Below are 16,600 nucleotides of genomic sequence, written 5' to 3'. Positions count from 1 at the left end.
TTGAGATCAAAGCTTAATGGACCCGAGACAGCAAAACTCAGCAAAATTTTAACCTTATTCAGAATTTTTTAAAAAACTAACAAAAATATAAAGAAGTTATCTGTTAATCTCTGGCACAATCAACTATTTTAAAAATGCTAGAAAGTGAATTAATGTATTTTACTTGGCTTGAATAAGTTTCTTTTGGCACACAGGGAAATCCTAAGAAGATTTGACTTCAAAGAGTTTCACTCTTTTGGAGGTGATCTTGATTCCTTACATATTAATTAAATTCCTGATAAAGAAGCTTATTTTGAATTGAGCATATTATACAAATAAATGTGAAACACCACCTGAAATGGAAGGGGCAAAATTATTAAAAGCTTATTTGGTTTTATTCTCAAGAGGCTGTTGTACTAAAGCTGAATGACTTACATAAATACCTTTGGCATTTGTTGGATCCTGTTCCCAAACACAATGTTCATATTTCATCTATAATAAGAAAAGCATCTCAGAGATTTGCAAGGCACTAGTCTTGCAAGCATCCAGTTTGGTGTCTTGAGTAAAGTGAGATTGGCAGAGTCAGCTTAATCCATAATGGAAAGTTGTGAGCGGGGTGCTTTGGCTGCCTGGCAGCTGTGGCTCGGAGAAGTCCCCCAGCTATGTTAGCAGGCCACAGAACTCTGCCACTTGCCCGAAAACAGAGTATCTCCAGGTCAAGGCTAGAAGTTGTATGGGGTACACGGGATGGAACATGAACGCTATCTCACACCTTTAGCTTTCAGGGCGACACAGTAGGGGGGCTTTCATTACCAAGGAAGCTATACTGGAAAGTAACTGCTGCTTTAATTCTTCAGATTTACAGAATCTGGAAACATGTCATGCTTCAGAGATAAATGAGATCGAACCTGCTGCAGTTTGTACAGCCTAAGCAAACTCAGATTTCTATAGTTAAAACAAGGCCAACATGTGTCCCAAAAACCTAGCTTATTATCTCCCTGGAACATTGCTTTTTCCCTCCAGTCTTTGCAGCCAGTATTCGACAAGTAGCTTTCTACAGAATTCAACATTACCTCATATCCCATTCACACCATATACAGACGGCATCTTCTCCTTATGCTCTCCGCTTAATCAAAGTGGAGAGACATGCCTACATGAACGAGGGCTTAAAAAAGTATGTTTTTAATGGCCCAGAAATCTGGATAACTGTGACTCTCCCACTATTATGGCATAAGACCCATTTTCATTGAATTTGTACTGCTTGAACCTACTTGTTCATCATTAAAACACAACCCCCCCGCCCCGGCCCAAAAGGCCTCAGTTTCTGAATGGGTCTGGACTTGGGAGGGTTGGATGAAGGGTTTTTAAAAAAGGTCTTCAGAAACAAGATACCCTAAAAAGGTTTTACAAGGCTTCCATAACACAGTATGTTCCCATGTTATGTGTAATGACCTGCTAAGCATGAGGTGCCGTGATATCAGAGCTGAAGGACAGAAGCAGGTCATGTTCCCGTCGTGCCTCTGGAGTACCATCCCATCCAAGCTTTACCCCTTCTTTGGGGGCAGGACAGAGCAGATGCCTCAGTATCTTTCTGGTTTCAGCTGCTCCCTCTGCACACCCACACAGAAAAGCCTCAGTGACTGCTTGGCCCACAAAATCCTGGGCCCTTAATACAGAGAAGTACAGCTCTTCTTAAACTGCTGGACAAGAATGCAAGGAAATTAGAGCAGACGCTTCACTCTCGCCTGTGGGAAATGGGCCTTCTTTGGTAAAAAGGAGAAACACGTGTTCAAAATTTTTATGTGCAATACAAAAACTGTAATATAAAACAGACAACAGTGACCAATGTTAGTGTACCTACACCATAGGAAGATAAGAATCTTTATTATCCTACATTGTCTTCAGAACATTACCCCAGCATAGCTTGATACAAACACATATGCCATTTCTTTGCTCAGTTCCTTTTCAGCCTTAAAAAATATAATTGCCCGTTGATAGCCTATCGACTTCACACAGATCTGAAGTTGGAAATGGGATGAATCTTGATATACATTCACATCTAAACACAGGTGGTCACACGTGATGGATTTAATTCCCTTCCTTTTGCTTATCCTTATTTCTGCTTCCCACGCCTCCTTCCTTTTCTTTTTCCTTCCTCCCTCCATCTTTACCACTATCACAGTCTGGCTTCTTGGTCATCTATCAACTGTCAGTCTTGGGAATGATACTTATATGAAGGACACATTTTCCAAAATATGAACTAGATATGGTGATTCACAGTTTACACACAAAACCCTGGGATATCCACTTTTTCATTCAACCCTTAGGATAACCCTCCTGTGAGGAAAGGGACAACTATCAATCCCCATTCACAGTAACTTCTCTGCACCTCAGCCTGAGCTTTATTAACCGAAAACCTGAAAGCCTTTCACAGAAGGGCTGGTGACAGCAGGTGGGAGAGTGTGACAGGCAGCAAAGGCCCATATTGGAAGAGCACAGGAGGCATAACTAAAGAAAATCGTTAATGCTCTCCTCAACACTGAATTCCCACATTTTAGGTGATTTTCCTCCAGATTTCTTTACCTATTTAACAGCTTCTTCATTAAAATGGCTTAAAAGATATTACATAAAAATTCAACTTCCCTGCAAAAATCACTTATGCTAAAAACTGAACATTCACCAGAGCCCCAGGAAAAGAAATAAAGAATGAATGGAAAAGATAATCTACAATTGTTTTTAAAGATAGGATAGGACACTAACATTAAAGAAACAGGATAAACAAGAATTTTGATTTGCAAAAGAGAACTAGAACCCATTTGTCCAAATGAATTTAAGAATTTCAAATTTCTGGCCCTTCACAATAACTTGGCAGAGACTGAGATTTTTCCCTAAAATTGGTAGAAGTTTAATTTGGATCTGTAATGTGCACTGACTCATGGTTGACTCTGGGTTTTAATTACTAATAAGTGAAGTGTGAATCAAGTCAAGTAATCTTGTAAGGAACCGTTTTATTGAACACTGTTATTTGAGCTCAAGAAAAATGACCAAAAAAGGGGGGGGGTAAGGCAAGAAAAACCTTCAAAAGGGAATAAAGATAGCTAAACACTTAGAAAACAGATTCTTAAAAAAACAGCAAGCTCTTAGGTTCTGACTGATCACATATTTTGGTGATGTCAAAAAGGTAGGATGAGCTACTATTTTTTTTAAAGATTTTATTTATTTATTTGAGAGAGATCACAAGTAGGCAGAGAGGCAGGCAGAGAGAGAGAGAAGGGGAAGCAGACTCCCCTCCGAGCAGAGAGCCCGATGTGGGGCTCGATCCCAGGACCCTGAGATCATGACCTGAGCTGAAGGCAGAGGCTTTAACCCACTGAGTCACTCAGGCGCCCCGAGCTAATATTTTTATAGTGAGTATAAGTTGGCTTCCTGGAGTTTCTGTATCTGTTTAAGGGAAGCATTCACAGGTGTCATTGGACCAGCTCATCCCTAGGAAGAATGGAGATAAGGTTCAGCTTAACCTCAAGTTCTTATTCCCCAGCCATGCCTTGGTAATGACTCTTCACTGATGTTGATGTAGCTAAGGAAAAGCATACCTGTAACACATACTTCTGCATTTTCTCTACTTCCTTGATTATTACCAGATTATAGCATGATGATTTACAAGAGCTGTTTCCTTCCTTTAAAGCTGGGTTTATAAATGTCCAAGAAAACAGAATTAGAAGCCCTGGGAATGTTTACAGCCTAAGTAGTAAGAATTTAATTCACTCATTCATCAAATATTTACTAGAGCCCTTACGAAAGCGCCCTGATCTAAACTAGCTGCTGGGTGCAGAAAAGCGAGCAAAGCTGCCTTCAGGGTCTAGCTTTCTGATCTACTTGGAGAAAGAGATACCAAAAAAATATACTGAAATACAATGACAACTTAGACAAATGGGCACTTAGGTGGAAGGCGGTGGCAGGGTGTGGGCTTAGGGAAACCTTCCTTGAAGAGACTTGATGCCTAAACCTTAAGATGGAGCTAGCCGGAGGGGCTAGCTGGGGCAAGGGCGCCAGGCAGAGGGAAGGGACAAGCAAAGACTTCCCTTAGAACTGAAGGAAAGCCATTGTGGCTGAATCATTCAGGAGGAAAGAGGTTGAGTGGTAAGGAATTCTATCTTTTTTTTTTTTTTTTAAAGATTTTTTATTTTTTATTTTTTTTATTTATTCATTTGGCGGGCAGAGATCACAAGTAGGCAGAGAGGCAGGCAGAGAGAGAGGAGGAAGCAGGCTCTGGGCTAAGCAGAGAGTCCGATACGGCGCTGGATCCCAGGACCCTGGGATCATGACCTGAGCTGAAGGCAGAGGCCTTAACCCACTGAGCCACCCAGGTGCTCCAGGAATTCTATCTTTTTATAAGAAAACTATGGTACATATGTAGGGTTTTTGGAAAAAAGTGTCTTTTTTTTTTTTTTTTTAAATATTAAACTCCAAAATTGGCAACATGGAATTCAATCTCTAGTTCTGAAAATAGGTGCAGCAAGCTCACCTGTGCCCCAGATCCCTTGAGCTTCAGGCCTCCATATTCGATCTGGTGCTTCCATCCCCCTGTACAACTATATCTGTGCTGGGCCCAATGGGGTGGGGGCTGGGCCGGATACACTACGGGGCTCCCTCTCAACATTACCTGTCTCAGTGCTGCTGTCAGAGCCTGAAGTCTGGGGGAGACTGGCAGAGTCACTGACGCATCACAGTAGTCTTGAAGCCAGCCCAGCCACACACCCTCCCAGCTTCAGTGAGGCCTCCACAAAGCCAGAACGGTGGTGGTGGTCCACTCTACCCTCTCAGTTTCTTTTCTTCCTTCTCATCTATGCGATACAATGAAGCCGGCCTGTGGTTCTCAACTGCTTGAGGCCAGCTCTCTCCTATCCCTGTCACAAGCCTTCTTCCATCCTTTAGCACGATAATCATGTCCTCTGGGGCTCAGAGTCTACAAAGCTCTTCTTTTGTCTACATCCTTTTCTAAATTATCTATTCTTTTCCACCGAAGTATGCTTCTCTAAGGGCAACTTACTGGCTACCTCAACCAGATGCCTCACCTTAAAATTCTTCCTTAAAATATGTTTCTCAAGGACCAGTATTTTGAACATCTCTTAGGCGATGACTGGAGACGAGTTCATGGAGTAAGAATGACCAAACGAGAAATGTACTTGATACAGGCAAAGTAGAGTCATCTTGGGCAGAGCTGTGGTCTTTGCCTCTGAACAGGAGGGGCCTGAAATAGAGTTGCTCCCTTACCTCTTGAACATTTCTTTTAAAAACAAGATTGATACATTTTCGCAATTCCAGGGGATGATTTTTACCCACAGGCCCAAGACAAGAAGGGAAGAAAACATTTTGTTACATCTAATAGACATAATACTTGATTAGAACAGAAACCTGAAGAAAACTTACAAAAGTCAGCAAATTATTAGTCTCCCTTAGAGTTTTCACTCTTTAAGTGCTAACCTAGTAAATGATCTGTATCTACTAATTCTCTATCTGCTGCATTATTTCTATTATCTACTAACTGTTATGCGATCCTCATATTCCCTTATTGGTAAGAATTAAACAGGGGCCCATAATACACCTTCTGAAATAAGCCTCCTGTGTGTTTCCTGCTGAGATACAGCACTTTCTCTTCAAAGAAGCAAAGGAAAGGTCCACAGACCTTCTTGAATCTCTGGGCCAAAGGCGGTTGTTTCCATGTCTCTTGATTTCCCTGAGGAGGATACCATTGTTTTCTCTCAGGGCTAACTTGAAGCTTGGCTTCAAGATAACCAGGGTTATGGCACAAAAATGGATCCATCTTCCTGAGACTTAAGCAACAAAAACTCTCCACAGACTAAGAAAAAACAACAACAGAATAATAATTAGCACTATCTGGGTGGCAAACTGAGCTGGTCAGTGACTATTACCATCTCCCTCTGTTGCTAGTGGCGAATGCGTGATTTTGAGAGCTGCAGCTGCCAGGAGCCTGACTTGATAGTTGTTATTCTGCCATTACTGGGGCAGGACCAAGAGGAGCGTGTCACCTACATTCTTAAACTTTTGCTATTTTTTAGAAACAAAACATTAATGGTAACTACTGGAGGGTCCAGGAAGGACTAAGCAGATCCTCAGGTATTATCAAGAGTCACGGTTTATGACAATATAGCAAGAAGTCCATTCCCCAGCCAGCAATCTCCAAAACCTTAATGGAAGATTTTCTCTCTTTTAAAAAAAAAAAAAAAAAAAGTTTTAATAATTTATTACTTTTTTAAAGATTTACTTATGAGAGCAGGGTTGGGGGAAGGGAGAGTGGGGGAGAGAAAATCTCAAGCCGACTCCCTGCTGAGGGCAGAACCCCCGGGGTGGGGTGGGGGAGACTTAATCTCACCATCCCAAGATCATGACCTGAGCCAAAATCGAGAGTCACCAACTGAGCCACCCAGGTGACCCAAAAAAGCTTTTAAGAGATTGTAGAACTTTAAGCTCAGAGCTACCAAAGGGGATGGTCGGTCCTTCAGTTACTTTCTACAAAAAGAAGTAGCAAAACTCTGTATCTGAAGTATTTATTAAAGCAAAGAATCTGGAAAGAGGAGCAATAGAGTGAAAGACAGACATAAAAGTCTATTGAGTACTTTGTCTATTGCATCATCCAAATAGTAGAAATTTTTTACTGTGGTTAAAACACTTCACATGAGATCTACCCTCTTAACGAATTTTTATGTACACGGTACAGTATTGTTAGCTACAGGCACAATCACCTTGCTTAACTGAAACTTTAGAGCTATTGAACAGCAGCCCCACATTTCCCCCTCCCTCCAGCCTCTGGCAACCACCACTTTACTCTGTTTCTAGGAGTCTGACCATTTTAGAGACCTCATTTAAGTGGAATCATGCAATATCTGTCCTGTGACTGGTTTATTTCACTTAGTATAAGGTATTGAGCGTTTGCAAAATAGCGAAGTGAAATATTAATGAGACAGTTAACTGGCTAAAAGTGCATTTGTTGATTATCAACCATGCAATACAGTACTCTCAAACTACATTACTATCCCCGAAAGACTTTCAACAGAGGGGATGTGGCTAGGACTTGGGTTAAGAGTTTTATGATACTAGTATAATCACAGATCCTTGCATTACAAGCATTTCACTTTCATTATTTAGATTCTTCCAATTTAAACCATAAAAGTCAATAATTAAAGCAAGCCTAAGAAAGTCATTTGCTAGTGTTCTGTGCAGGTGCACTTTCCATCTGCCAAGATCGAACTGCCTCTACTAGATCACCAGGCTCTAAGAGGAAAACAAATGGAAGAATCCAGAAGTACATTTGAAATGAGAGGTCAGGACATAACCAAAGGTATATCACTAGCTCTAAAACTTAGCTGAGAGCCAGAGAGGCCAGTAAGATTAGATGTGCCAAGAATCCCATCTACAAGCAAACTGAAAAGCAAGTAATACAATGCTTGGTGATCTGGAAAAACTGTGATCTAAAATAAAGGATGCCCCGCAGAGAAGAGAGGTGAGACCCTTCCTGAAAGTCTGTGCTGATCAGCAAACAATATTAACTTTAAAGCAAGATGAGTTTGGGATAAAGATGGAAATCCTGAAGACTTTTAATACATACCTCAAAAAAAAAAAAAAAAAAGACCAAGTGGTGCTTCAGATACTAAGAAGTAAACAGCAGCCATAAAAGTTTTTTTTTTTAACAGACACTTCTGAAGTCTGAAAGTATTCAGCTGAACCACATGAAATTGCCATTTTTTAAAAATCAAAACGTCCAATTATCAATAATTTCATATGGTTCAGCCAAAGCAAAGGAGAGTCCATTTATTCAACCCTAAGAATAAAAACGGAAGACATGCTAATATATTGTGGCTTTGAAAGAAGGCTTACTTCTACGAGAAAATACTACTGAAGCAGGAAAAGACATATGCCTCAAGTCACACAAAACTGTGGCCAGTCGGTGGCCAGTAAATAAGCTCCAAAATAATATTTCCCATTTCTAACCATCTCTTTTGTCTACAATAAGACAATTCTATTCCCAGTAGATTTCTCCAACCCTCTTGCTGGATCCTTGAACCCAGCTATTAATGGTAAAACTTCAGACACATAGTCCTTCTGTGCCCACATACACCCCACTTCTCAATCTATAATTCACCGCTTTCTCCTACTCACTCCATCCCTTCTCTACTGCTCTACTTTCTTCCAACTTTGGCACACTGACAGTCCCATCTGTCCATGTCGGGTTCCTCCCCACCCCTTTCCTTTTAATACGCCACTGATCTAATCATTCCTGCATAGAACGCAGTGCTTTGTATAAGCCTTAATCCCTCTGCCACTCCCACAGAGATGAGGTTTTTTGTTTTTTCATTTTTTTTGCAGTGGTATTTTACTTATTATTACTTTTAAAATTTTAGGCAGTTAACATACAGTGCAATATTGGTTCCTGGAGTAGAATTCAGTGATTCAACAATAACATACAACACCCAGGACTCACCACAAGTGCCCTCCTCAACTTGGACAGGAGCTTTGTCTTAAAGAACCATGCAAGATGTGGTCTTGTAATTTTCCATTTCTGCTGTATTTAGATTTTGAGGCCTTTTCAATAAAACAAAACAAACAAAAAACCACCCCTGGAAGTAACTTTCTGAATTCCTGAAAATGGGCATAGGGTCTGAGCGACCAGCCATTAAGTATTAGGGAAGTAATCTGCGTCAAGAAGGGGATCTCAATGTGCCTTCAACATTTTGTGATGATGACGTTTCAGAACGGTGCAGGTACCTTTCTGACCCACTCCCCTGCACTTCCATCATTCTCTAACTTTGGTTCTGGCAGCTCTTTGGTGACGTTACCAGCAGAATGACAAACATAATATTTGATATCCCACTGTTTTGAACGACCAGGCACAACCACCCACCCTGCATTTACATACCTTGAATTTGCTATTTCCACCTTGGTTCTCGCCATGGCCGCTGCCCTTTGTGCGCCTTCAATGGCTCTGTCCACCTTCTCTCTAGTTTTTGTATTTCTTATTGGTATAAGCTGCTTCCTTATTCCACGGACCAGAATATTATTTTTGTATTTTCCCTCTTCTTTGGAGCCGTCAGGAAACACGGTGCAGCCATACCCGTGCCTCTTGTTATTTGCCCACTCGCCTTCATACTTCATGCCGTTGGAGCGCTCGCTGATGCCGAAACCATTGCGCTTGTCGTTCTTCCACTCGCCCATGTAGGTTTCCGTGGTGGTGGCGTCGACGTGGTCTTCCACGGGGCAAAAATCACAATCTACGTCGCCGAAGCTGATCGTGGAGTTGGCATCGCTGGAACTGATGCGGCTCATGGCCGCGTCGCTGCGGACCGAGCTGCGCTTACTGGAGATGGAAGACTTGGATTCGGACTTGCGAAGTTTCATGCTTCCGAGAAGGGAGCCCCTTCGGAAGAGGCCGCCCTTCTTCTTGCCCGCCAGCTCCGCGTCGGCATGGAAGTTGAGCACGAAGCCGCCGCGGGTGCCAGCGGGGCTGTCGGCAGCGGCCGCGGCGTCGTGGAGCACGCTGCCATTGCTCTGCTCGCTGCGCAGCGAGGCCATGGAGGTGCGCAGCGGCGAGCGGATCACGGTGGCCATGCCGTAGGGCACGCTCTGGCGCACGCCGTAGCCATGCCGCATGCCGCCGGCCCACTGGCCCTGGTAGGTACCTTCGAGAGACCGTGAGAAAGCACAGCGTGAGTCGGGGGGACAGGGGGGTGACGTCTGGGCTGCAAGCGCCCGGAGCGCCTGGGTGCACTCCGGGAGAGCCTGGCGCATAGAGCAGGCAGGCCCTCGGTCAAATCCCACACGTTTCCAAGTCAACTCTAAGCGCTACTTTTCATCCACTTGCGAATTCCTGCCCTGTAATTTTGTGTCTATGGTTTTAATGTAATTGCATAGCATTTTCCAATAGTCTGGTAACTTTGCTTTTCATTAAAAAATTTATCCGAGTGTTTCACATGAAACCACTACTTTCTAATACAAAAAGAGTGATCATTAGAAAACAACTTTTCTCCCCTGAAATTAACACATCAAAATCCCCCAGAGGAAGGCAGTGTCACAGAAGATGAAATGAGTTCTATTTGTGAATTTTATTCTAATTTTACTCATTTAGCTGAAAACCTTTAAAAACTCTAGGTCTGTCACTATAACATTCCAACAGGCTCAAAGACTTAAAATTATTAGTGATCTGAGTACTCAGGACATGGGCCATCAAATTATTTTACATTTTTTTCTTTCATGTTAATTTTTTTAAGGTAGGGTGAAGTGTGTAATATTTAGGCTTATTATTTAGATTTGGAAGAAATTTTTGGTGCTAAGGTTGATTTGACAAATACTATATGTATTCTGAACATAGCGAACCATTACTAAAAAATGGGCAATTTATTACAAGATTTTGTACTTCCAGGTGAACCGGTCAAGATTTGTCCTGTACTACTTGCCAAAGTTCTGCTTTCTCCTTGCCATTCTCTTCATTGATTTCCCTAGTCTCTGACACAGCAGAATGAAACATGTGGACTAGAAGCACTCTGAGGGCAGGAATTACCTCCAAAGCAAACACAAAATTTCCAGTCTTATTACTTATGTGCCCTGTGATCTGTAGGTGTTTGATGACTTTAGAGTAAATAGCTATGGTGGCTCAAAAGAATATACTACTTTTTAAATAACATGAAACACTGAATATTAAAATTAGGGAACTTAGACTTTTCTTTTCAAAATCAGGGAGATTTCCTTTAATTAAAGGTACATTTTAAATTATAGTATCCCCCCCAAAAGGAGCTATGTGGAAATTTTAAGATGTAATTACTTTTGTATTATCATAGTAACTCACAATATAATAGAAAATAAATCATGATTAGTCTTTTTTGACCTCTTTCGGTTTCTGATTATATAGATCTAACTTGCAGTCACTTTTCATTTTAGATTTCCATTTACTTTTTTTTAAGTATTTTTAAAGACTTTATTTATTTGACAGAGAGAAATCAGAAGTAGGCAGAGAGGCAGGCAGAGAGAAAGGGGGAAGCAGGCTTCCATTGAGCGGAGAGCCCAATGTGGGGCTTGATCCCAAGACCCTGAGATCATGACAGAGCTGAAGACAGAGGCTTAAACCACAGAGCCACCCAGGCGCCCCTCCATTTACCTTTTAAATACTTGAGCTATATATGCTAGTGGTTTTATATCATTGTATTAATATGGGCTGATTATTTCAATACATTTAAAACTGTAATGGCTCCAAAGTCAAAAGTTTTGACAAATTTCATGACTACCTTCTCTTTCTGTTTAGTTTGATATACTTAAGTCGTATAAATGGACAACAGTGGGACAACAATGAAATTCTAAGTAGGTCTGGTACTATGAATGTTCTATTTTGGGTAAATATGAATCCTAACCTGACATTTATGAACTTCTGAGGAGGTAGGTGGGCCATAGTTTTCTCAAAAGGATTAAACCCCAAAGGATAAGATAGTCACATAGAACATTCCAGGTTAAAAAGGTTCCTACTGAATATTAGCCATTTCCAAATACCACCGCCTTAACAGGGAAGGGAATGAAATTAGGAGATTTCAACTTTGACTTTCCCTCTGCCTATATGGGTAAAATACAAGTTCTAGGATAAAAGTTCTACAAACTGACATACATACCAAAACAACCTTGTTTTTAAAATATTTTGTATAAATAAACAAGTAATGCTATAATCATCTCTACCTTTCTACACAATGACAAGTTAATTTTGCAAGAACAGTTTCCAAAGGTGCTATTTGATATGTTTTATATTTTGAAAATACAACCATACCATCTTAGCAAATGTTTAACACTGAGAGAAAATTAATAAGTAGTTTCTGAAACTGGGATCTCCAAAAGTAAGAGGAGTATTTAGAATTTCCAAATAAGTATTGCTTGAAAATCCAAGCAGTTTAAGGCAACAGCAGTAATTAGAAAGTTGAGGTCTCTGCTTAACTGTCAAACAGGGAGGGGAGCGGGGTGGGGGGCAACTGCATTGGAAATGTTCCTATCTTATTTTGTTAAATCACAGTATATGGAAGACTTCTTCCATGGAATTGCTAAACACCAATTTATAGTCAAACTGTTAGTAGTTCATCTGAAATTTAAAATGGGTTTAGTCAATGAACTTTGGGGGAAAAAAGGGCTTCTATTTTTTTTTTTTTTAATGAAGCAGGTGGGTTCCAACTTTTCCCTGCTGTCCAAATAAAGTTCTAATTAGGTCGTCTCCATCCCTCAAATAAAGATGCATATTTCACAAGTGTAAACATTATTTTTACAGGTTTTAAATTATGTTCTATGACTTTTTCATCTGGACATTGGTTTTCTAGATATAGCCATTTTAACTACATAATCTTAGAGCATAAGTCACTCGGCTCAGAAGGAGTCCCAGTCAAATGTAGATTGTACTATGCCAAATTTATATTCATGTGTTATGAATGGGTATATGTGACTATGCACATAATTAATAAAGCAATGTGCCTTCCTAGATATTTTCAATAGTTTATAACTGGTGAAAAAAATGAGGTGCAGCAGATCAGAATTTATGCAAAAAATTCTGGGCACCTAGATTTTGGATTTCATTAGTACCGTACTATTTTATTCTTAATTAATATTCAGGCAGTTTTGGCAACACTTTACACACAAATCACTAATAAAATAATCAGGTGATACATTCCTTATGGAATTAATACTCCATCTTCTCGTTAAATGTCACAAAATACATGGAATCAGATTTTCCCTAAGTTTGACAAAGGGTGCACCGGGATGGACAGGCAGTAGTGCAGAGACAAAAACTCATTCTTAAAAATAAGGAAGGTGGTATTTCCTATTTTGACCAAAACTTTTGCATAAAATAAGTTATGGCAATACACTTCTACTTAGACCCCCACTTTATGATTAGGGACTTTCTAAAGAAGTGACATATGAAAGAAAGCAGGAAAATCAACTAGCATAGAGCAGACATTCAAAGAGATTTTTAGGGTTTTTTTTTTTTTTTCTTCTCCTAACTGGGAGCATATTTGAATTTTTTTTTCTTTTCATAGAAGAGGAAAACCACATGATGCCAAATTTTACGGGTTTAAAAATTGTTTTTGTTAGTTTTAAATCAGGGGCGCCTGGGTGGCTCAGTGGGTTAAGCCTCTGCCTTTAGCTCAGGTCATGATCCCGGGGTCCTGTGATGGAGCCCCACTTCCGGTTCTCTGCTCTGCAGGGAGCCTGCTACCCCACCCCCCCATCCCGCCCCGGCCTGCCTCTCTGCCTACTTATGATCTCAGTGTGTCAAATAAATAAAATAGTTTTAAATCAGAAGGCAGATTATCCATAATGTCATCATGGTCACTTATTTGACATAGAGGACCTTCACTGATAAGATATATCTATATTTATGTATTTGCTAAGTGTAATGAATCCTCTAAACCAAGAGATTTTGTTTAATGAGTAGTAACTTTAAAAGAAGATTTATTTTTTTTTATTTAAGACTAATTTATTTTTAACCTTCCCAAACTGAAGAGAACTATCCTCAGCCTTCTTAAGAGGTTATAAAATAACATGCAAATTTAAGAAATAAATTTTGCATTCTACTTTTGGGCATGGAATTTAGTTATATTACAGACCTAGAGTCTCCAATAAAATCCAATCACAAGCTAACATGTTTATAGGGCTGGCAACCAAGGCACTATATGCCCATTCAGAATATTTAAGGACCCTAATTAACTACTGTGAAACTCAAGACTGGAGCCCATATAAAAGTATTAGAGAAAGCTCCCCCCCTCCTTTTAATCCATGAGAACCATATCCTTTATTTATACTGTAGGTCCAAGAGAGGTCTTTTTATCAAATTCTACCATTGAATCCTACTATTTTGCATTTGAAATACAGCCCTAGTGTGCTGAGTAAGTGAAGTGTACAAATTGTATAAGCTTTTATGCAGTGGGCTGGAGAAACTTTTAATTGGATCCTTTTAATTCCCTTCAACTCTGAGCTGTGTGACGACAAAAGTTGACATTGCCTCCCCTAACCTTTTTCAATTAACTATGATTATGTTTATCATCAGAAAATGTATTTTGCCAAAGCATAAGCTATTCATCCTTCTCAGCTTATTACACAAGAAAATTCATCAGGTTTTGACACCTGTTTCAGTAATGGATACTTTTCCTAATTTAAAAAAAAAAAGGAACTCTGCCCTACTATATACACAATTTATTTCACAAAGTTGTTAAATAGTAAAATCAGGTGAATTTTGTTCATATTTGTTCATATAACAGTTTTGTTCATTGCGTGCTAAGGTCATACAACCTCAGTGCAACTTGGTGGTTCCATACTGCCATTCCCTGGAGTAAAGTGGCTGCTAACTTAGCAACTGTAGGAATGTATCTTTTGAATACATTTCTTAAGACGTGGCCTTCATTGTTCATTTCTAAGACATTTTCCTAGTAACTTGCCCAAAGATCTCCAGGTCAGCAATGACGACCATTCTTCTGATGGAAAACTACTACTTTTGGGAACCGAATGAAAACCGGGAAGGGAAACTGACACCCTCTGAGGCCGCACCTGCATCAGGTGGCCTCTCCACCTCCATAGCTAGGATGTTTCCAAATGCACTCCAAGTAAGGTACAATTCCCCTACATCCCAGTTATGGGGTTCTGGCTTCTATCTTTAGGCTACTAGAGGACCAGAAGCGAAATACGACTCCACGTGAAACCAATCCGGGGAGCGGTCAGCACCGACCGCCAGCCTCACAAGCCCAGGGCGTTCGCTCTAACTCCACCGGAGTGGCGTTTTCAAACCCGGCCGGGAGAGGGAGGGATCAGGAACGTAGTGTGACGGGCTCAAGTGACAGCGTCCTCTCCCCTGCCCAACCCACCCGGGCGGCGCTCCCTCCTGGTGGCAGTGCAGTCCTGGCGCCGGCCAGGTATATTCACGCCTTGCTCCCCCGGGTGTGGACACACTGCCCGTTCCAGGAACCGGGTCAGAACCGGTTCCCCCCCGCGCACCAGTCGCGTCTCCACGCTGGTGCGGGAGATGGGTGGGAGGCTTCCCCAGGTGTTTTGGCGGGTTTCCGGACACGTGCGCCTCTCGTCCTCCCCGCTTCCCCGCAGCCTGGGCAAAGCCCACCGCACCAGCTCACGGAGCAGCCGAGCCGCCTGCGACGCTGCTCACCTCCGTCCCCGTAGGTCTCCACGCCGTACCCGTCCTGCAGCCCGTTACTCCAGGTACCCTCGTAGCGAGCGGGGGTGCACAGGCTCTGCCGGACCCCGTAGCGCCCCTTGAAACCATGTGACCACTCCCCCCGGTACATCCACTTGCCCTTCGTCTCCACCCCCAGCCCGTGCCGCTTGCCCTGCGCCCAGTAGCCCTGGTAGGTGTTGCCGCTGGGCCAGGTGTAGCCTCCAGCCACCTCGAAGCCGTGCGACCAGGAGCCCGAGTACTCGCCCTGGCCCTTGGGCCCCGTGCAGATGCCATGCCCGTGCGCCTTGCCCTCCTCCCAGCCGCCGCAGTAGGTGCCGCCATCGTCGAAGTCGAACCTTCCGCCCGTCATTCGGGGGGCAGCCCCGGCGCGCTCCCCGCGGGGGCACGGACGCGGGCAGAGCTGGGCACGGCAGGGTGTAGCTCGGGGATGGGGGCCCGGCGGGCGAGCTCACGACAGCGCCCCGGGCAGCTCGCGCCGCCGCTCGGCTCCAGTCCGACGCCGCCCCCGTCCTCCCCTCTTCTTTCGCCGCCGCCACCGCCGCCTTCCTCCTCCTCCTCCTCCTCCGCCTCCTTCCCCGCCGCCGCCCGGGCCAGCGCCGCGCGCGAGAGGACAGCCCAGGCTCCGGAACAGACCTTCAGCTGCTCCCGCCCGCCCACGTGAGCCGGGCGCCACCCCGCGCCCGCCCCTCGTCCCCTCCCCGGGCGCCGAGGCCCGGCCCCGCGGCGCTCCGGCCCCACCCGGCCCTGCCCCCAGCCCCGGGAGCCAACGCTTCCCCGGCGGGCGGGCGGGCGCGGGGAGCGGTTGGCGCGCGTGTGTTCGCGCAGTGGGATGCCGGTGGGAGGGCGAGTGTACCCAGGGACGCGCGCGAATCCCTGCCGGTAGACGAAGGCGCGGCTGCATGTGTGGGGGCAGCTCGCGGGCTGCGGAGCCTCCTGTGTTTGTGTTTGGGGTTTATCAAAGTGGTTAAGCTCCTGTAAGTGCGACCACGTGTGTGTTGAGGGAAAACTCCTGTATGCGTGTTTGTCTGCATGGGGTTTGTAGTTGCATTTTTTTCCGGCATTCCAACTTGTGTACTCTTGCATTTGTCATGCTCAGCTGTCATCATGAATTAACATCTCCTAGATATATGTGTGCGTGTGATATAAATCTCTGGCAGCCTAGGTAGAATTGTGCAGAATGTTCTTTTACACCTACCCATTTCTAAGCACATGTGTTTGCATTTATTTAATGAAGATACAGGGGGAGAGCAATGTAATTTGAAAAAGCACAGATTAAATCGGTCAGCTTTTCATTTGTAATAAGGAACAGGATGGTTTTAATCTATCTTGCAGGGGTATGTGCAATTTCCTTTCATATCAGAGCCCCTAATGCCTCATTTGTTCTTCTGACAACTTAGAAAT

General features: G+C 43.1%; 1 protein-coding gene across 3 annotated transcripts in view; it reads right to left on the bottom strand.

Moving 5' to 3' along the window:
- JPH1 (junctophilin 1) overlaps positions 1–15,611 on the bottom strand; it is an 83,026-nt gene extending 67,415 nt beyond the window's left edge. For all 3 annotated transcript variants that reach the window (XM_044245438.1, XM_044245440.1, XM_044245439.1), the window contains exons 1-2: positions 15,170–15,611; positions 8,915–9,674 (exon numbers count right to left, since the gene is read on the bottom strand). In XM_044245438.1, coding sequence (XP_044101373.1) covers positions 8,915–9,674; positions 15,170–15,548 — 1,139 coding nt within the window. In that variant the 5' untranslated portion in view covers positions 15,549–15,611. The remainder of the gene's footprint in view (positions 1–8,914; positions 9,675–15,169) is intronic.
- Between the last annotated feature and the right edge of the window lie 989 nt (positions 15,612–16,600).

This window comes from Neovison vison, chromosome 4 (assembly GCF_020171115.1).
Source record: "Neovison vison isolate M4711 chromosome 4, ASM_NN_V1, whole genome shotgun sequence".
Classification (NCBI taxonomy): domain Eukaryota; kingdom Metazoa; phylum Chordata; class Mammalia; order Carnivora; family Mustelidae; genus Neogale; species Neogale vison.
Note: the sequence above shows the minus strand (reverse complement) of the source record. Positions and strands in the feature narration are given on the sequence as shown.